The sequence below is a fragment of the Argiope bruennichi genome, chromosome 2 (assembly GCF_947563725.1).
Source record: "Argiope bruennichi chromosome 2, qqArgBrue1.1, whole genome shotgun sequence".
NCBI classification, from domain to species: Eukaryota; Metazoa; Arthropoda; class Arachnida; order Araneae; family Araneidae; genus Argiope; species Argiope bruennichi.
Genome location: NC_079152.1, coordinates 22,013,787 through 22,037,219, shown reverse-complemented (window position 1 = coordinate 22,037,219; position 23,433 = coordinate 22,013,787). Strand labels below are relative to the sequence as shown.

Here is a 23,433-nt window from a genome sequence, read left to right as displayed (position 1 = left end):
CCTGATCCTTTACTCACTTGTGATATATCTAATATATAAAAATCTCGTATTTCAAATAAATCTTTGACTTTTAATTCAAACTCTTTCCGCTCATGAAGTAAAAATTTAAGTTGATAAAAGTCTCCCACCTACATTATCCATGGTGATTTATGGTAAATCCTATGTACCGTAGTTTGGTCTACGCATATAAATTTCAAGAAGGAAAATTCCGATAATTAATTTCAAAGAAGAGCTTATAATTCTTTATATATTTTGAGACAATTGAAATCATTTTCAAAGAAAAGTAGAGAAGATGATTAAATCTTCAAAGACAAGTAGTAAGGATGCTTTTTCTCAAAAATCCAAATCTTAAATTTTAATAATTTCCTCTCCCCCTATATATATCTGTAGCACCCATACTTACTTTATAGTATTTGAAACCTATAATTAAAAATATTTAATTATTTATAAGTTATTTAGTTTATCATTGGTTTTAAATTTTACTTTTTCCCCCAAGTTATAAGCTAAGCCTTCAATCACTTCACTTGTCATCTTGAGTTAAATATAGTAATAGTATTATGTACTTCAACTTTGGAAACGTGAATCTGATCGTGCCATTTTGCAGTTTGCACTATGTCGGATTCCAGTGTTAAGTCTTCAGCTCAAAAAACAAATAGTTCAGGAGGAAACGAAACAAATTCAGCTTTTGCGGATGCGGTACAGAGAGCTCGCCAGGTAAAATAATGATTTAATGCAGTTTTACCTAGTTGTGATGTTATTAAATTCACAACAGGTGGTTTTTTTATTGTCGGTATGCTAACCTCCTTATGGGATACCTTCTTGACAAAATTTGTAAATTATACTTATTGTCTTTAATATCTGTTGAAACTGGCGGTATTTATTCTCGGTAGCAATGTATTTCGATGTAGGTACTTTCTCTGTTTATATAGTGTAATAATGTTATTTGGTCTGTGATGTGTTGTACTCAACGAACTTTCGTTACTTTCCAAAATGGCGTTTCTTTGTTCATATGGCCTTGCAATATATTTTTTTCTGTTTATGGCTGCTGAGTGGTTTTGTAGATTTCCAATATGTAAATACTTGAAAAATATTTTGTATTTACGTTTATTTATTGACTTTTAGAGTGTGTGACAGTTGATGATTCGAATTGTTAGTGGAGATTAGTTATAATTAAGGCTATTATATTGATAGATGCTCTTTTTTTTCATTATTTGAAGTGTTATTATTTTTTGTATTATCTAGATTTAACACAATCTAAAATATATTTTGATTATATTGATCACAGTAATAAACAATCAATTTCAAGTAGAAAATCATATTTTGAGAAATAAAAAAATATTTAATTATGCTGGGAAAAAATGATTTGACTTGCAGTGGAATAAGAAAATTCCACTGCAATTCATTCCAAGTACTTCTAAATTGCTTAATCCAACATCTCATTTTTATTGCATTTTCTCATTATTGTCAGATCCTGTTCTTTTGAGGCATGTATTGTAAAATCTTATTCTGCTGTTCTTGTGCATAATTTTCACTCTGCAGAATATATAAATACAAAATGTAATCAGCATAACCTTTTTAATCAAAGTTTGTTACTTTACTAAAACTGTTATATGTACCTATATAAATTTTATGTGATTAATGGTTATGCAATCAAACATTTTTCATTTAGTATGAGTGTTTTGCTTATCTATGCATATCGGGTATTACCTTCTCTATGGATGAATATAAAATGTTTTACTTGACCTAAAGCTATGGCTGTTAATTTATATTGATATGCTGATTGTTTCATTTCAAATAATAGGTGATTTATCTGTATAAGTTATTTCTTCTACTATAATTTTAATTATTCTCTTTTTATCCATTTGCTTTTTATTGCAGCTTATTTTTGGTAGTTCAGAGAAAGCTCAACTATTGCATCATATTCATTGAAATGTGTTATGTGCAGCTCTATCTATTAGTAATATATTCATTGTAGGGTTTTCAGCATCATTTTGGAGTAATCTGTGTTATTAAATTTTATAATTTAAAATGAAAATTGTTTAATTTCATAAACATGTTTGTAGAAATATCTTTTATTGTTGACATTATTGCCAGGATTTTTCCTTAAGATTATCTTGCATTCTTACAAATGCATAATTAGTATCTGTTTGCGGTATGATATGTCTATTACGGCAATTTAAGGTAGTTTATATTATCAATTCTTCTAGTAGTCTAAAGCCATGTAGCTAGGTTGCTTTATTTGTAGCCTCCAGTTAATGTCTGCTCTAAAGCAAACAATAACCAATATAATATTTTAATACCAGTTTTTGAATTTTTATTTTTAATATTAATTATTGCTAATTAATAATAGATTTAAGCATTTGTCAATTGATCTTGCAGTGTTATATCAACACAACTTTCCCCCTCTTGATGTTTTTGAAGTTGATGGTGCATTTGTAATCATTTTTTAAAAATATTTTGTGTTCGTTTCAGCTTGCCGCGAAAATCCAGTCTACCGGAAGTGAAAGTAATAGTGTATCTAGTGGGGTTAAAAGGCCTTTAGAAGACAGTATGAATGGTGTAGCAGGTATTGTAAATAATGTTTGTAAGCATGTCCATTGAAGATTTTTTTATTGCACTATGTTAAAAATCCTCAATATAATCATAGTTTGTAATGTACAAAAATTGCATCAAAAATACTTGAGTGTAATTGTTTAATTCTTGCAATAGTTTGGCATTTTAAAATTGCCACGTTTTAAAATTTATTGTGGTATTATTATGTGTTATTGAAGAATATGATTTTAATTACAAAATTTTAAATTTATACAGATTTTTGTAGAATGTAGAATATTAACATTGCTATATTTTGTAATATTGAAAAATTGTAGAAATGTTTAATGTAGTAAAAACTTGGCTGTTTATCTATTCAATATTTTTTAAATTTTCAATTGTAACATTTAGAAATTTGTGATAAAGTTTACTTAAATTAATGAAATTTACTTATTTTTTTTAGAAGGCACACCCGAAAATAAGAAAATGGCTTCAGGTGATCGTAAGTTGGATAATTTTACTTATCTTTTTTATAATGAATGATTTGTTTCATTTGGGAATTTTTACAAATTCCTTAGCATGCATTTAGAAAATAAGTTTTTATTTCATTTATTAGTTAATCATTTAAAATTTATTATTTAGCTTTCGTTTTGTAGTTTTAAATTTTCATGAATTTTAATTTTTTTAAAGAAATTTACCATAATTTTGAGCACTATTTTATTCATAATTTAAGTATCTAAAGTTTTAAATAATTTTTTTTTAATTTTTAGAATATGGTCAAATTCAAGGAATGCAGCAGAGGTAAGTACTTAATTACCTATGCACTGCTCTATTTTAGTTAATTTAATGGAATTGAGATTAAATTAATGAAATGTTTAATTCATAGGAATGGAGCTGGTGGAAATTTTGTAGTAGAAGAGTATTCTGTACCAGATAAAATGGTTGGTTTAAGTAAGTTTTAAATTTCAACATTTGTTTTCTTTCCACGCCTTAGTAATGTGTTGAAAATTAATATCAATGCATTATGAATTATATCTTCAATATCATCTTACTATGTCAATTAATTAACTTCTATATAAGTTTCTAAAAATTTGTTATGAAGTATAATCTTAAAATATTTTTAATATGCAAATGATTAAACAGTATGCCCTGAAAAGTAAAATGTTTAAAAAATATGTATTGAGTATATTTTCAAATCTTGATTAATTTTAAATTGTGATATTTTCATCATAGTAATTGGACGTGGTGGGGAACAGATCATAAGGCTGCAAACAGAAACAGGATGTAAGATTCAATTGGCTTCTGATAGTAATGGAGCTCCTAATAGGCCTTGTACACTAACTGGAAGTCGGGAATCAGTAGAGTAAGTGTATTTTCAGTAAGACCTACTATCATTGAAAGAAACCTATGTGATGACAGTGATTATGAAATTTCTTTCGAAACTATTGTTTGAAGCATTGTTAGTCATGCTTTTACATGGTCCAAAATGAATGTTAGTCATAATTGGTTTACATAATGTATAAATATTTTGACTTTAGTATTCATGGTAAGTGTGAATGGTAGCTGGATATATGAATTGTTTGTTGGGTGTGAATGGTTGCTTTTTAGTTGGATTTTTTAAATATTTCGCTAATATATATTTTTTTTACTTTTACAAAATACCCTTTTATTTTATCATAAATATTTCGTCACCTGAGATATTTTAAAAAGATCCTGTGTGTACTTGAACTCCACTCGATATATTTTACACCTTATTTTATTTCTCTCCGAAGGACACTCCAGCAAACCCATCTTGTCTGGCCGTTAATAGTGTCATGATGGCTGTGGAAAAAGTACGTTCTCTCCGACGTGGGGCAGGTTTTCTCCACACCTTAAAACTGAATCCACAAATATCTTTTCTATTTCTGAAAATATTTTAACCGTTTGGTAATCTTGTAAAAGTACTGTGCAGTTTTGATTGTCATTTAGATTATTTTGGGATTTTTTCATTGCATCTTTTTACAAAAAAATTTTAGTGGAAAAATCAGATTTGTAATTCTTTGTGATTCTTTAAGTGTACTATCATTTGAGTACTTTTCTGTCATTGAATTGTTTATCTGGATGCATAGTAATTGGTTACAATAGTATCATTCTATATAATACATTATGTACTGCTTCAATGAACGTGTAGTTTTTTAAATAGCATTTCGGAATTATTTGCCTTAAGAAACTTTTGACGTTTTATGTAGATATATGCAGCATAATTAAATGAATTTATAATTTGATATATAATTTAATCTTACTTTTTATAAATATATATAAAAATATATTGTTTGTGAGATAAAATTTGAAATCGTGAAACCATTTATATATATATATATATATATCTATATCAGTAGAATCATTTTCTTGCTTTTTATTTTTACTATTTGAAAGCAGAATGTATGAATAAATATTTAATAATTTCACAGCTGTATTATGGGTTTTATAACTAAATATTCATTTGTAAGATACTAAACAGCATGAATTACATTTTACTAATTCTATACCTTCTCGTTATCTATCTTATGTGAATAACTTGATTCTTACTGCCTTTTATATGTGAAATGTAACTTTTGTGATGGCTGTACTTTATGAAATGAGTTTTATAATTATTTGAAACTAAAAAGTGCCAGTTTTTTAAAATTGCATTTTTTTCAAAACTTTACGTGTAAACGGTGAAAAAATAATATGCAGTATTCACATATTAGTAGATATATATATCTGTTATAGGAAGTATATTTTTATATTCTGATTTAAAACCAAAAATCTTTTCATCAACTTTCATTCTTTTTTATATATTGTTTATTACAAATTACTGTATCTTGAATATTCATTTAAAGGGACTTGAGCACTTGGTATTTTACCTTTTGTCCCATTTATAATGCCTTTTCAATGAATGCATTTATTTTAGTGTCAATTTTTATTGAATTTGTATTTAATAACTAAAAATTGTTCTTAATGATTCATATTTTGAAAAAATAGATGGAAATTGTAGGATCAGTTGTGACATAGCTTATATTCTATTTTCGTGCAGTGCCTTAAATTCAATCCATCAAATCGTTTTGTTTCTAGTGCCTTTTTTATCCACTATCTCATTTGACAGGGATTAAAATGTATTAACAGGGTGATAATAAAAGAAGGAGCTCTGTGTGGCTTTTGGAGGAAAGCATGGCAGGTAAGGCCACACTGTAAAACCACATACTTTCATGAACAAAGCAGTATCTTGTTTTCCTAAAAAGTTGATAAAATATTCTCATTGAAGTGTTGCATTTATTTGAGTTCAGATTCATTATATGTTTTTTCTCAGATGATAATGACTGTAGATGTAGATTCTTTGATTTAATTTTATAAATGTTTAAAATACTTGATTCAGAAAATTATGGAAGTAATAAACTTTTTTTTAAAACTAATTGGGAATCATGGGATGTAGTATTTCCCTAAAATTGAAAATGAATTTTAATGTTAATTGAAATAAATTTGTTGGTATATTTTGAATTATTTAAAATCTTTATGCGTTGAATTTAAATATAATACATATAAAAGCAGAAATTCTCTAATTGTTTTAATTTTGTCTGTTAACTTCATAAAAGGGGAGGGAGATAAAATGCATCTTCTAATTAATTGAAATTAATTTCTTGAGCATTAGTTCTTGCATTATATAAATAATAATGAAACAAGTCTAATGATTTAGGAATAATATTGCTCTACATTACCAGACTTTATTTTCTTGGCCAGTATATATATATATAAATTCCTTATAGCAGTAGTACTCATTGTGCACTCTTGTATTAATTTGCATAGAAAAATACTAATTATTTTTTAAAAAATTGTGTGAATTTCTTTTTTCTTACAAAACTATTTTTTTAATAAAAAGTTTCATATTTATCTTTTACTGTTTAAGTTCTGAAATATATTTATGCCTAAGTTATATATAGTCGAAAATGTTAAATTATTTTTTCAGTTGATTATATAAATTTTTTCCCTACTCTGTTTAATTCATGACCTAAAAAAATTTCTTCATCAGTTTGTTTAAAATTACTTAAAATTGTTTGTCAGGTTTGAGCAATTTTGTATAATGAGTCTTATTGCTAAGAGGTTACTTCATTTCTAACTTGATATCATAAATACTTACTGCCTGTGTTGCTTAATTGATACTAGTAATGAGATGGTAATGAAGTGCAAGATCATAAGTAAATAATTTGTACAAAATTGTTGTAGTATAAGATTTTATCTTAATTCATAACTTGCCAGTTATATATGCAAGACATTTTTTGAAATAATATATTAATTTTTAAATGCTGAAATAAAGGAAAAATATTAATTTCTTGTTAATATAATTCATAAAATTCCAAAACTTATCTCTTCTTTTACAAATCATAGTTTCTCTTCTCTCCTTTTCAAGATTGATTTTGCCTTTTAAGAATAAAATTTTATCTTGATTGCATTCTTTTTATTCTATTTGAAGTTTTTAAATTTTTAATATAATCAAATAACTCTTAAACAGTATTGCTAAAAATGGTAAGAATTCAGATGTATTGCACTTATGCTTTAGCTTGATAATATATAAATTTTAATTTTGAATTCTTACATTTCAATAAATATTTTTAAAAATGAACATGAATTCTAGTTTGCATGTTAAGAGTTTTTTCAGTATATTTTGAATTATTAGATATTAGAATGCTAAAATTTCTTGTGAAATTAGCTTCTACATAATCATTGATTTTTGATTAATTTTGTTTAATTATTTGCTATTTTTATAGTAATGAAGAGATTTATTTTAAAATTTTAATACTGTGTAAATTTTACGGTTTAGGGCAATAAAATGTTTTTATGTAATATGAATTTGTTTTAGAAAGTGATTGTAATTTTTCAATGGCTTTTTGCTGCTTCATGATTTTTCTTTTGAAATTTCTTTTTGATACTTAGTGGGAGAGTATTTGGGAAGAATTTTCTTTTTTTTTTTTTACATTGGTTGTTTTGCAAATTGTTTTTACATTCTGGGAAGATTGGGATTACCTTTTCTAGCTATTTTTTCTTGAGATTAATTTGGGAATATTAGAATACTGGGTTTCACAAGAAAAAATGTAATTAATATAAAAGATGCCAGGTATTTGTTTCTGTATTTCCTTAGATTTTTTTTAAACAGTTCATTTTTATCTAAGTTATTTTAGAAAATAACTCAACTATTGGATAATTTAATAACCTTCAATTTGCACAATTGTTATTGGGAGGAAGGGAGTGACAATTATTATTTGTATTCTAATTGGTTTTATTAAATAATATAACCTGCTGGGCAGCGCAATTTTCAAATGGTTGTCTAAAATTTAATATCTAGAAAAATATTTTGAAAAAAAGGTTGGGATAAGTTTTGTTCTTGATGCGATGCATAAAGATAATTTATCTGTGGAATGAATGTATGCAGTATGTTTGGATTACTTGACTGTTGATTGCATGTTTGTGTGAGAGTTTTGATGAAATTGCACATTTATAATTCCATATTGAAGTAGGTTTTGTTAGTTCTGTTTTCTTCTTGTTTCAAATTTTTTCTAAAATGGATGTTTGAATATTTTGTGTAGTAAAGAGATAGTAAGTATTTTAGGTAAGTAAATATATTTCATCTTATGATAAATAATTTTTAAATTAAAAATAATTGGTCTTTAATCTTTTATTAAAGACATTTTTAATATTTTTAATTGTAAGCACACAGGCAGTTTTGCTGTAATTGTGCAATTGCAAATAATCTATACCTTGTTTTCTTATTAATATGAATTATTTTTAAATAGGGCTGTAAAATCTATGATTGAACAAATCATAAGTAAAGCAAATAGTCCATTTCCACCTGAACCTGGACATGTACCAGATGGCCAATTTGTTACAGAAATGATGATTCCTGGTCCTAAAGTGGGTTTATTAATAGGAAAAGGAGGAGAAAATATAAGGAATTTACAGGTACAAATTCATATCGGATATATTTTAGAGTGTAAAATGTTAAGCAAAAATAAATTTTGTAAAATTCTATTATAATTGTTACTCAAAGCCTAGGAGATGCATCTTGAGCACAATCAAGAATATCATTTTCATATAGGAATTAAGTACATAAAGGAAATATAATCATGTTAAATAAATTTATAATTTAAAGAAACTAAATGTATTGCTTTTTAATGACATATTTGTGATGCATTTCCTTCAATGATTTTACTGATTTGAAAAGATATGCATGATGTACTTATCTTTCTATTTGATATTCTGCAAATAATGGATAATTAAAGCAATTAAAAAAATTCTATATTAAAGAATTTATAATTTTTAAGGATATTATTTAAAATTAAATGCTCAATGTGATAACTTTTATATTTTTAGGAGAAAGGTGGAGTGAAAATGGTACTCATTCAAGATGGACCTCAACAAACAATTCATGATAAACCTTTAAGGATATCAGGTGATCCACAAAAAGTCGAAGTAAGTCTTTTTAATATATTCAGTAGTCATGTTGCATTTTTATTTGACAGGGTTGCCACGCTACCGGGAAAACACAGGGAATTTAAAAGCAATTTTTAAAAAAGCAGAAAAATTTGAGTTTTTAAAAAACGAAAAATTTGAGTTTCTTAGTTTTTTTTTTGCTATCTTAAAAAGGCCGATTTCTAAAGATTGCAAGAATAAAAGATCTTGGCCATCACTTCCAAAAACAGAACAGTACTATTTTGATATTATGTAATGTGGGAACTCGCACTTTTTCTACTCTTCCTCCTTTTTTTTTTCTGTTTAGATGATCTTACCAGTAAATTGCAGCTAATGAGCATGCATGAGACTTCTGTTACTGCATGAAAGAATAGAATACATTTCTCTTGCAGGAGTAGTAACATTTAATCTGCAGACACATCGTGGTGGTATTGAGTCACTCACACTTCAGATTATTGAATGGTTTGCGTATCAATTGAGAAATTGTGGTTTTATCCGTGGTAGATTAAAGAACTTTTTAAATAATAAGCTGCTCAAAATTTGTATTTAATATGAATTGGATGGATAAAATAAATCAAACCCGACTTTGCCGAAAGGGTTTGAGTTCTGCAAAATCCATTTGCTGAGTACTGCTCACTTAGTGAGAAAATAATAAGTCTTCGTAATTTAAGAAAACAGGCAAACAAAAATGTTTTATATTTTATTTTACTGGAGTCTTTAATTTTGTGTGAATTACAATTAAAGAGCATGAGAGGTAATATATCTTTCCACCTCTTAATATGTATAATATATAAAGTTATTGATAATAAAGATGAATTGTTTTTTTTACGTAAATATCAATGTTCTTTTAACATGGTATTATTTCAAATGTTAAATTGTTGCTTCCTTTCCTTGCTCTTTCTACTCCTTAAAATCATATTGCATTATAACTAGCAAATGAATGCTATTTTTGCATTTCTGTATTTTGAGTATACATACGAGGGAAACATACGGATTTTTTTTTCCAGACCCTGGGAACCCTGATATAACGTTTAATGTAACTACTGATTTTTATCCTTATATGAAATGTTTGGTATTGTTCAGAATTTTCTTTTAGGGGAGCTAGTGTATCTTTTCCTGAAGGGGATTTATAAAAGCTTTCAAACAATATATGTAATCTGATTAATTAGTAAACTTTGCATTTTAATTTGGTAAAAAAGTTTTAGTTTTTTATTAAAATGTGAAATATTTTAGGTAAACAGAGATAGAGTATAATAATCTTGATTGTTTAATTATAGATTTGATAAAGCTATGCTTTTTTTTTATAATACGATAATAAAGCTGATCTTAAAATTCATACATTTTATGAAAATGTATGTCTTCTAGATAACTTTAAATTAAGATTTTAATTAACTTTTTTTTTCAGTTTGCTAAGCAGATGGTAATAGATCTACTTGCTCAAAAAGATATGGAGGTATTTTTTTATACTATATATTTCCATTTTTTTTTCTAAATAGTCCTAATTTGAAAGAAAAAAAAACATGCTAATAATTTATTATGAATTTGTTTTTGTTGTTTTAAAATATGCATATATAAATCTTATTCTTTTCTATGACTGTTATAATAAATGTTTCAAGTGTCAGACTACTGTTCTTGCATTTTAAATTGTACATTTTGTAAACAGAGAGAGTACTGCTGATAGAGTATTTAACATATTTTCATTATAAATAACTCATGTTTTTAATATTTTTTTTTAAATATATGAAAAGTCTTTTAAAGAAATATTTTAATGAGCTTTGGGGAAATATCTATGTATAATGATTAAGATGTTGAATTTAATCAAAATTACTTTTTAATATATATTTTTAATTTTTAGGCAGTTTATTTGAATTGAATTTTTTTATAAAATTGATAATGAATTTAATATACAAACTATGCTATATTTATATATTTTGGTTTTCTTAAATCTTTAACAGCTAAAATAGACAGGAAATATTTTTCAAATATTTGCAGAAGTCTTATTTTCTGCATAAAATTATCACTAGCATTTTCATTCTTAGTCATTTCAATTCTGTCTTTCCATGCGTTTTAATTATCCATTCCTTTTTCTAGCGAAGTTATGCAAATGGTGGCACCTCTACAGATGAAGTAAGTTTTTGTAATAATTTATTGTCTTTTATATTTATTTTGTTTATATAATTTCCTTTTTTGGATTATTAAATTTCTTTTTTTTTTGTTTAAATAGTACTTTTTTAGTTTAATGATCATTAATCTTTTAAAATGTTTAACTGATTTTAAGTCATAGCAATTTAGGTAACACAAATTTAAAGAAGAGTGTTGCTTATTCCTTATTTATTTTAATCCTTATCAGATTATGGTTCCTCGGCAAGCAGTTGGAGTTGTTATAGGCAAAGGTGGTGACATGATAAAACGGATACAGCAGGACTCTGGAGCACGTGTACAATTTATTCAAGGGAAAGAAGACTTACCTGGTGATAAACTTTGCCAGATAACAGGAACTATGGATCAAGTACAAAAGGCCTCCGCAATGATTAGAGATCTCATTCAAAGTGTTTTGGTATGTCCTTTACTTATTTTCAGTCAGCGGATATATGAATATTAAGATATTCTTAGAAAGAAAAGTCGGATTTTTCTAATATTGTTACATACAAATAGACTTTTCAAAATTAGTAAAAATTAAAGTTAAAAAAAAATTAAATTATATAAAAGTTTTTCAATGCTTGTAATCTAGTACCAGATAGCAAATGAATTTAATGGAAAATCAGTTATGTTTCAGTTTTTATTTTAAAAAACTTATTAAAAGTTTATGCCTTTTGTTTAGGAACATCTAAAATATTAAAATTTCATTAGAAAAATATTTGTAAAATGTGCAGATTCAATTGCTTGTTGATTTTTTAAAAAAATTAATTTTTAATGTTCAAATAAAATAACACGTGTATAAACTGTTAATCAAAATTACGTACAGTTCATTCCTTTAAAAAAATGACTAGCATAGTATAAATGTCTAAATATCATTTTCATTATAAATTTAAGTAAATAATTTCAAAAAAAGTAAATTTTTATTTGATAAGTTAACTATTAAAGTGTGATTAGCAAATTATTCTTCAGAAGTAATTAATACTTACATTAATTAATAGTTAAATTAATTTATTTAATTTCGGTTAAATATAAAAGCAGTAAAATTAAAAAAAATTGCCGCAAGCGGGTTGCGTGCAAGTCTTAGTGCAAGTGAATGTGAAATTTCTGACATAGGTTCGTGATCAACAGATGGGAGGTGGCGGTAACAACATGGGGATGCCAGGTGGTCGTGGCCGTGGCAGAGGACGAGGAAACATGCCTGGTCCTGGTGGCATGCGACCAGATTTTGGCCCAGGTGGACCCAGGATGGGACGTCCAGGTGGTGGTGATGGCGGCGGAACCGAGATCCAGTTTTCTGTACCTGCTAACAAATGTGGCCTGGTGATTGGAAAAGGTGGAGAAACTGTGCGGAATATCAACCAGCAATCAGGGGCACATGTAGAGATAGCAAGAGGAGCACCACCAAATCCCCATGAGAAAATATTTACTATTAGAGGCAATCCACAACAGATAGAGCATGCAAAACAACTCATCATGGAAAGAGTTGGTGGAATGGTAAGTTCCTTTGCATGGTTATTTATTTTATGATTTCCTTCCATTTTCCTCAGTATAATTAAAAAATGCTTATTTTAAAAACTTTTTAAAAATCTTGATTAAACCTGGCCAGGAACTCGGGGGACACACTCATTACAGAGATGCCGAAAACAGAAAAAAAACTGTGAGAAAGCATTCAAACTGTTTATATATTTTTATGGGAAAGAGTTTTTCTGAATTATTGTTGAGCAAACATGTTTTAAGTGCAGAATTTTTGTGTAATACTGCAGCTTAATGTAAAATTATTCAGTTAAAAATTTTTAAAAGTCAGTTAAATCGAAAAAGTTTAAAAATTAAATCCTGAGAGACATGAAAAATCAGATTATTATGTAACTCAGAAGTTTAAATGTTTTTTTAAATGGTTAGAAAATAATTTCAGAAATAAGGAGTTTAAATTTGTTACATGTGTTTATTATATATAATTTTTAAAAGCATGTTTTGAATTCGCCTTTTTTATTTTTAGCCTATGGGACAAGGAGGTCCACCAGGAGGACCTAATCCAGGGCAAGGAGGACCTCAAGGTCAATATCCAGGGCCTCAATATCAACAACAGTAGTATGTTTAATTTTTTTAAAGCTGCACTATTAGTTTTTAACAATTTTAGGTAAAGAAAATTGAACATGTTAGTTTAATAAGATTAGTTAGAATCTAGTAAAGAAGAGACAACATTAAAATTATTGCGGACTATTAATTACTATATAAAATTAAAAAATATAAAATTTGATTTTCAGACATGATTTTTTCTCTTTTTTTAGTCAGCAACCTGGTCCTGGTCAGCCTTATGCTACTCCTGGATGGCCTGGAGGAGCTTATCAACCATGGCCTAATCAGCCTGCTACAGCAGGTGTAGCTGTTGCTTCTAATGATCCAAGTGAGTGCACATATATTAGTTTTCATTGGATAAGTAACAGTAAAATTTCAGTATTTTTTTGTCTGTAGTCCTATTATAAGGGATATTTTTTCTCTTAAAATTTTGTGGTCCAATTATGTTTTACCACAGAAATGGAAACTTAACTTATTATCTTTTAAATAGAAGGGGTGGGGGGGGCAGACTTGCATTCTAAAATATTTTGCCAAAGAACTCCCATTTTCCTAGGACTTCACTAAAGTGTATTCTTTCATCAAAACAAATCATTGATGGAACTGACTATGCAGATGAAAGAAAGAGAACGAGGAAATTGAATAACGAAATAGAGATTTTAATTTGTTTGCTAAAACATGCTAGAATGCAAATGTATCAATTCTGTTGTGATTCTCGTAGAAAAGGCCATGGAAATTGCCGAGTAGATTTGTGTTAAAGATTTTGGCTGCAAATTTTCAAAGATGAATTGCCTTATTTTTAAAACGATTTATGGAAAAGCAGCAGTAGCAACCGTTTAAGGTGATGATACAGAAGACTGGAAGGACAATGTTCTCTAGGCTATTTTATCTAGGTTTGCTGTATCAAATGTTTTTAATCTTGATGGAACTGGTTTATTTTATTGTCCTTTGCTCATTTGAGGATGAAAAGTGCACTTCTTGGTTGATAGTAAATTATGTCAAACCCTTCTGCTTCGAGCTAATGCGAGTGGAAATTGAAACTAAAATCACTGGTGACAGGTAAAAGCAAAAAGCTATGCTGCTTTAAAATTATTAAATATCTTCCATTTTAATATGAAGAAAATTCAAATGCATGAATGACTACAATGATTTGGGAATGACATATTCATAAACTAGATTCTCAGTTTCTGCATCGGAAAAGATTTTTGTTATATTTAATATAAAAATGTTTTTGGATTTTACATTATTTTCTTTAATATTTGAGATTTTAAGCATAGCATTACTTGAAATCCCCCCCCCTCCAACTGGTGGAGAGAATACATTACATTAAAAACAAATTTTGAATCAATATGTCTCATGGCATATATATGTGAAATATAAAAATCCTGTAAATATTTCATTTTCTGAATAAAATTTCAGCAATTCATTTGTTGCAATGTTTTATTTTCATTTATCCAAAAAGTTTAAGGAATATGGTTATGGATTTTTTGAATTAACAGATTATATTGGTATTCGTTAATTTTGTTCTGTGACTGGAAAATTTTTCAATAAATGAACAAAATTGTCTTCCTACCAATAAATTTGTGTTGCTGATGTTGAATGACAATATAATAACTCATCATATCTTCTGAATTTTTAACTAAATAATGCAAATTTATAAAATTTAAACTACTTATTCTCAATATTAGATAATGAGTTTAATTAAAAATTTTAAGTATTAACTTTATCTAGAAATTTGAACAGAATTTTAAAAAATGATAAAATAAAAATATAGGTTCTATTGTAAGAAGTGCAATTATATCAGTAAAGAAAATTAAATTCAACAAATGGAATTATTTTTAAAAAAACAGCAGCAATAACAGTTCTTATTGTTATGAGTAAGAATTATACAATATAAATAATTATGGATTTGAAATTTAAATAAGTATAGACCATAATTTATCCCATTGAATCTTAATTATATAAAGAAATTTCATTTGTAATTTAGTTAAGAATGCATAATTCATATGGAAATTTGAAGTGATAAATTTTCAATCCTAGCTTTGTTAAAGATTAAAATAGGTCTTTAATGTTTTCTTGTATGCCTGGAAGAAATAACTTTCTTTTAAATTACTACTTTTTTTTTTCAGCCAAAGCAGCTGCTGATGCTAATGCTGCTGCATGGGCTGCCTATTATGCTTATTATAATCAACCTGGTCAGCCTCAACCTCAGCCTGGTCAGATACCCCAACCTCAACCGGCTGCTCAGCCTCAAGCTGCACAACAACCAACTGGTAAGTATTTGATTTGCCATATTTTAATGATAGATTAACCAAAAATAGACTTCTGGAATAGTTATCTTATTTATAATTTTGCCTAAGTAGTTAATGAGGAACATGTTAGTTGTATTAAAATAATGGAATTTATTTTAATGGAAAATATTTATATTTAAAACATTGTTTTAAAACATGTTTACTATTTTTCCAATATCCAAATACTTAAATTTAAAATCATAATAAATTGAATATTTTTTCCTGGGTTGGTGTTGTTTCATTCATGGGGGTAGAAATTCTTCTTTGCTCAATCACTTTTTACAATTTGTATTTGCTTAATTGAATCTAATATTTAAAGTTAAATATGTACTTGCAAAGTTATATCTGTCGCTGAAACGACTCCTGGAATAATTTGACGATTTTCAGATTATGCCAGGAAAACAGTGACTTGGCAAGATTTCAGTTATGATTTTTAATTTTTGCAGCTATACTTATTGTCAAGATGGAAATCAGTCTCTAAAACATTTGCATCTCTATTGTGCATGTTATTTTTTTTTGTTAAATTTGTCAAATTTTATTTTACATTTTTATTATTGTGAATATATAGTTAACAATACAATTTACCAATTAAAGAGATAATACAATATCATTTTTTCCTTATTTTAAATATTGATGGTTTTCTTTTTTTTATTTGTTTTGCTGAATGTATTGAATCCTATGCTTAGAAATATGTGGGTTTATGTACCCATGCATTTTTTATTAAGGTGCTTAATGTTTGCATCCATTTCTCACCACGCACCCTGTATTGCTTTGTTGTTCACATGTCAAAAAGAGATACTGCTAAACTTTTTGAGAAAATCATCGAATATGTGGAAAATGTAGGAATCTGTTCGGACTGCTAGAATGGTTATATTACATGGTAATTTGAAGGAACTAGCTGCATTCAATTCATTGTCAATTGTGAATATAATTTTCATGGAGCCAACATATATTCATCAAAATTTTGAATGAATCTGGGGTTCAGCCAATTGACATAGTATAGCTATAGTTTGCATAGAGAAAATAATCTGGGATAAATGTTTTTCGTGAAATGTTGAAAGATATTTTTAAAGTATGGCCTATAATGTATAATAAAATATTAAAAAATTACTTTATTAATCATAATAATAAAATTATTTAAAATGTAGCATTCCTGGTATATATTGGGACTATTATATGCTAGTATTGTGAAATCTTTATATTATTGTTAATCTTTATATAAATCTTTATATCAATGTATTATTGATTTTTCAGTCATTATGTATGATAGTTATAAATAAATGTAAAGTATAATTATAAATTAACCTCCAATTAGATGCTTATATCACAAAAATTATTGGATTTTGATAATCATAATTCCATCATATGATGTATTATTATCATAAAATGTTTTGGATTATAAAAAAATGCTTATGGTTCAATTTTATATTTCATTGAATCTTTTTTGTCTATTAGCTGCTGCAGGTCAAGCAGATTACAGTGCTGCATGGGTGGAGTATTATCGTTCTCTAGGAATGTTTAGGGAAGCAGAAATGATTGAACAGCAGGCACGTGGTGGTGCAGCACCTGTAAGTATATTCTGTATATTCAATAAGGAATCTTCGTTTGCTCTATAATAAAATGGCCTGGAAAATGTGTCAATATATTAGATTGAAAATTAATAAACTTGGTAAATGTTATCTCAATTAATTACCAAGTTATATAAGTAGCTTTGGCTATTATCTCCCTCTATTTTTCATTAAAATAGGTAAAAGTTATTGGAATTCTGTCATGTACCCTTAACCTGGGGAGGAAATTTATATATAAAACAGATTTATATTTAAAAAAAACATGCCAATGTTGAAAGTTAGATTTGTAATTAAAACTTATTTGAATGAATTACGAACCTAACTTTTGAATTTGGCATGCTGTTTAAAATTAAGTTGGTTAATGCTTTCAAATTCATGATCAAACATTTATATTCAATTTAAAGATAAATATACTCTTCACTAATAATGTTTGAAATTCTTGAAGGTAATTTAATATAGCAGCTCATCAATATGTTTGAAGCATCATTGATAACGGAATTGAGGACTTTTAATCACTAACATTGACTCATGGAATTTTCACTTTTTCGTATATTTGTACAAGAAGTAAATTTCGTATATTTGTTCAAAAAAAAGGGGATGGAAATTTTTTGCCGTAATTTTTTAAAATATTCTTTTAATAATAATCTTTAATACAGAAAGATTGAGTTGGTACTTTTCTCATAAATTTTTAGAACACGTTTTTAAATTATCAATTATATTATGACTAAATATAATTTTATCTGTTTTTTTAATGCTTGCAAAATTTTTGTTCTGAAATCTTTGTATATATCTGTTGTAAAAAAATTTTCCCTCCTTTTTTTCATGCAGGGTGCAACACCGTCTGCTCAAACAACACCAGCTACTGGTGCACCTATGGCCCAAGCAGCTGTACAGCCTACTGGCCAACCAGCCGCACCAGCTGGCACCTCTGCAGCACAGCCTGCAACCGTTGCGGCGGCAGGCTATCCTGGAGCCTACCCAGCACCTGGACAGCAACCTCAGCCAGCTCAAGTACCTTATGGGCAACCTGCTCCTTATCCAGGATATAGTTATGCTGCTGCATATGGAGCACAGCAACCTTACCAGGCTGCTGCTCCACAATAAAGAAAAATTCATGTTAGGTCAGTGTTAAAAGTGATAATCTAATTTTTAATGGTTTCTATAAGAAGCAAATTGGTGGTTTTTATTTATAGGTAAATAATAAATCAATATGTAATTTTTATAAATGTTTTATCAGTTTTATTCTGAAATAGTCTAAAATTCAAGAATTTTGACAACAGACCTATCAATTCTTTGATAGATTCAGTTTTAATTTTTTAATTAACTTATTTTTTGCTTTTAGCTGTGCCTTTTAAGAAATGCTTGAAGGAACCAATATGAGTATTAACTGGACACAATTTCTATTAATAACAACAACATCAACAAATGTTTTATACACTTTTTATTTTAGTACCTTGTTCCATTGTAAAATGCCATTCTGTTAAGTTATGTATGTGTTCAATATTTTTTAAAATTTAGTTAAAAACATTCCATATATATATCTAATTTTGTATGGAACCTTAGTTTCAGACAGTTTGCAACAATGATTTTTATGTTAATGAAATTCTAAATGTTTCATCGAATGAGCCATATTAAAATTGCAATTAATAAAGGACAAGAGCTAAGGCATTTAAAAAGTGCTAAATTTTTGTAATAATTTCTCACTATGCATCCTTCATCAGACATTTTTACTATTGGTGTTTCTTTATATCTTATATTTGTAGGATTGAATATACGCATTGACATCTAAGGTTTTAAAGGAAGATTAGGAAAACATAAGCAGATTCCAACTTTTAGCAGAAAAATACACGCTCAGCAATTACCTCTCTGGGGAAAAAAAGAGCTTGCTAAATATTTAAAAATTGCTGAGAAACTGAAATTGTAGTAATTCTATCAGATAATGCAGTAAACTGTATACAAATTTACCTTTGCAAACTAAATAGTTAAAAAATAAAAAAAATTATCACATTTATATAATTTATACGTTGTTTTCACTCAAAGTATAGTTCCCTGGATTTTAGTCTAAATAGGATTACATTTCTGAATTTTATCTCTGAAATGTTAAATTTATGATTGTATTTTAGATAATCTAATAAGTTATTCCTTTTTAGAAATGTATCAGTTTTGATTTAACTTGCATTCCCTAGAGTAGTTTGAGATGTCTTACGAATTCCATGTCATAATTAAATGATTTAATTTTACTTCATCTATTTAAAAATTACATTAAATATTTATTACATTAATATACTTAATATTTAATACATTTGTTTTGTGGAGTGACATTATATTATATCTTGATAATTGAATGATCTTAAATTAATTTTTTACTATACCTTAAATATGCTTTGAATTGCTTTTGATAATTTTATATTTGCAGGTTGTTTTTAAAAAATGAGTTCTGTTGTTTGAGCATCATTTGCGGATTAGTGAAGTCATCTCTGAAAATCATCTGAATTCCATTGTAGAGTGTACAAGATGTACAGTTCCAAGACCTGTAATTTACTTTGTGAATAATCTGCATTATTTTCATTGTCCTAATTTTCATTAGTATTTTTTATATGGCTATTTATATCTTCCTCCACCCTTCCCGACGCATTCATGACAGTCAATCATGGGTCTTGTGCAAGAAAATTTAAAATCATGGAAAAAAAAAAACTATTAATTTGTACCATTTTTCTATGTGGGATCAAAAGTAAAACAACTTTACTATACCGAAATTTCATCATTTATTGTTCAAGTTAAAAGCTATTCTTAGCCAGATGTAAGATAATTTTATTGTGATTTTTAGAAAATGCTAATCATCATTAAGAATAAACTTCATTTATAAATGTGTGTCTTTTATTTTCTCATCTTTGGAAGTTAATCATGATTTTGGAAGGTTTCTAGTATTATGGTTAGAGAGAATTTCACCAGTACATTGCAAACTTGGGCAGTATTTGTTTTTATCAAATTATATAACATAGTACACAAACACTTAGTGTGTAGATGACAGAAATGTCAGAATTCCTTGTTTTATGTTTATCAAATTATAAATAGCAAAATTGAAAAATGCTGTCAAAATGTGAGATTCTTGGAAAAGGTTTAACATTTAAAGCAGGAATAATACTTGATAAAAAAAATTCTTTCTAGTTATAGAAGAGGACATAAGTAATTGTAAATTTCAAAATATTTTTTTTCTTTTAAATAGAAGTTATTTTCTGAATAAATTTAAATATAATTTTATTCCATTTCAGGCAAGTTTTACCATATGGCAAATTCTCAGTTTGAATAATTAAGTTGTCTATAATAGGCTGTTTTAATTGTAGTTAAATTGTGTGATTATTTTTATACTGGTTTTCTTCAACTTGCAATTTTGTAGAAGCTTTTTGGTATGAATGTAAAATCATGAACAGACCTTTTAAAGAAAATCAACCAATCAATGAAAATCTTCCTTTCAGGTAACATTTCTTTCTAAACCTTTTGTATGGGAATTTAATTTATTAAAATAAATTTTGAAGTTAACATGAAAATTAAAATGCACTACTACTTGTTTTGCTCTTTAAAACTCAATATGTTGCTGAAAGAAAATAAGGAGTGTTCAAAATTGCTTTTGAAAAAGAATACTCTGTTTTTGTATTATCATATACCAATATTTACTATAGTTTTCTAAATTTTAAGATTCATACATTTAAGTGGCATCTTTTTATAGGAGTTGAAAATTGTTAGTATTGAATTGTATATATGAAAACTAAACATGAATTTTGAAGCTTTCATGTCATGTATATTTTATATGTGAATTGAAGCTAATTACACTGAATAACTTTTTTCTCAAACATTACAGAAATAATCTAATTTAATAAAGAATTCTGGTATATTTTTTGACCATTATCAAATGAGCTTCTTGGTAGGTTATGTTTGATTTGAATTTATGATGGGATTTTGTAACAAATACCTAGATTCCATAACATTTTAACTTCTTGAGCATGCAATGAAGTGGTGAGAAAAATTCAGATATTAATATTTTAAACTTAGCATATATCGCCTAATTAAGAAATAATTGCGATAAGTAGCCTTTGCATAAAGTATCCCTTAATTTAAGATATATAATTTTAAACCACATATTTTATATTCTGAAGTTTTCTCAGTTGATATTTAATTAAACTTCAAATATTAGAAAAATATGCATGTCCTTATACTGTAAGGAATGATTGCAAAAGTCATTCTAGAATGCAGTGGCATGAAGCGATAATAAAAGAAAAATTCTGCTCTTGTATGTAGCAGTATATTTTGAATTTAAATCATGAATAGCTGGAATTTAATAAAATATAAATATTTTACTTTTTAATTAAAACTACTTAATTTGAAAGTATCTTTCTGAACTTGTAATGTAAAGTGAACCAAATTACAAATTGACCTTATGAATCTGTACTAAATGCGAATCTTTCTAATGTTTATTTTTTTTTTTCTTTCTGTATTAACAATTGATCATTTTTTTTATGAAAAATAAATTGGGGATTTATACATAAGATCAACTTTTTATTAAGGCAGACTTCTTTTAACTTCTATTTATTTCATTTCTGTGTAGAGAAATTGTTCTAAAATAAATTTAAAAGTTTCAATATACAGGGTGTCTAAGAACACCGAGGTTTTAAAAAATCATATCGATTTAATGGTATGAATTTGGTCAGATCGGTTAATTTTAAAGAAATCGGTAATTTATTCATACCAGTTTCAGTTTTTTTCAACCCAAACAACAAGCAACAACAAAAGGTTTGGTGTGTTATCTGGCTTATAGAAACTAGATCTGTTACCACTGTTCAGTGGAACTTTCTGCGTTATGATGGTAATAATCCTATGATCAAAACCATTTGTCAGTGGTTGCGTGCATTTAAAGAAATGGGCCAAGGTCAAGAGTGTTTGAAAGTAATGTCAATAAATTCCATACTTCGTCAACGAAGTCCGGAAAAATTGTTGAGATGAGACAGTCTTTAGTTGGGCCTACCCAAATCAACTGTTCATATAGTGGTTCACAAAAGACTTCGCTTAACTGTTTACAAGCTACAACTTGCACACGAAATCAAACCAACAGACAAAAACAAGACATTTTTACTGTTACTATGCCAGACATGATGGATACTAATAATGATTTTTTTTTTAAATGTGGTTTTTACTGATGAGGCCTCACAAATATATATATATATATAACTTTTCAGGAACTTGAAATGAAACTTTCAGTGAAAAACGGTTTATGCAGCTAAAATGCACCCATGGATTTCGTTCAGCAGGATGAATATAAATAAAATAAAAGGAAATCTCGCCAATTCTTAGCTATAGAAATTCAGGGAAGATTGTTTACAAATTGTCTTAAAAGTTTTAATTTGTTTAAGTTGTCTAATTCTGAGATAATTGAGGAAAATATAAATTGTGTCTGAAATGAGGGGGGCTCCACAAAATGTAATTCTTTGGAATTGGGAAAAAAAATAATAAAAGAAAATAAAATGTATTTTTCATGGAATTTTATATGTATTTCTATGAATAAATTTTTTCTTCTTCGTGGAACTCGAATTTAATTGATAAAAGTTTCACTATATAAGATTTTTTTTTTTTTAGCTAATGCATTTATAACTCATTCCCAGTACCATTATAAATTTGTTTTACTTCTTTCAATCAATATTAATTCATCCAATTTCACCAGTTAGAAATGTGTATAATTTCATTTACTAATGGATTTGGCTATCTTATCCATTCTTATGTTAATATTCTAGTCTTTACATTCTTGGAATCAAAGGTCATGAATGATATCTTTTCAGTTACAGTGTGAATTCTTGAGATGGTATTCAGTTAGTATTTTGATTGTTTCTAATGTCATTTCATCCGACTCAGATAATTACAGTTTTGAATATATATATATATATATATCTTTTACTTGCCTTCTCAATAAATAATAATGGATCTGCAAACTTCTCTTTTATATGTAACAGTTGTCTAATAATTTTCTTTTCGAGCATATTTAATTTTTTAGGAATGTGAAAGCATTAGGTTTTTTTAGAATTCCTAATGCTTTATATTAACTCTTACATGGTATTGAGATTAGGTAATTAATATTACAAGCAAATGCATAGTATTCTGATACATCAAATGCACCCAAAGGATTAAACAAACCTTTTGTTATTATTTTACTTACATAATATTTTAGTAAAATGGGGTGCATCTGTGTTTATGCTTAATAGTTAGATACAAAGTGTCTAACATAAACAAAACCATTGTAAGTGCTTTTATGAGTTAAAAAAGAAAAGATGAGCTGAGACAATGTTTAAAAACATAAATTTATACAT

General features: G+C 27.2%; 1 protein-coding gene across 2 annotated transcripts; it reads left to right on the top strand.

Moving 5' to 3' along the window:
* Positions 1-559: 559 nt before the first annotated feature.
* On the top strand, positions 560-19,947 carry LOC129954956 (far upstream element-binding protein 1-like). 2 transcript variants are annotated; one of them, XM_056068186.1, is made up of 18 exons: positions 560-714; positions 2,473-2,566; positions 2,993-3,031; positions 3,300-3,330; positions 3,416-3,480; positions 3,763-3,892; positions 8,334-8,499; positions 8,911-9,009; positions 10,415-10,462; positions 11,101-11,136; positions 11,360-11,566; positions 12,277-12,642; positions 13,145-13,236; positions 13,437-13,552; positions 15,351-15,494; positions 16,968-17,080; positions 17,909-18,201; positions 19,497-19,947. In XM_056068186.1, exons 1-17 carry the CDS (start codon positions 613-615, stop codon positions 18,182-18,184), a joined length of 2,124 nt encoding a protein of 707 aa, XP_055924161.1. In that variant the 5' UTR covers positions 560-612; the 3' UTR covers positions 18,185-18,201; positions 19,497-19,947. The 2 variants fall into 2 exon arrangements, with proteins under 2 accessions (XP_055924161.1, XP_055924160.1); XM_056068185.1 differs by having other exon boundaries at positions 12,262-12,642.
* Positions 19,948-23,433: the final 3,486 nt, after the last annotated feature.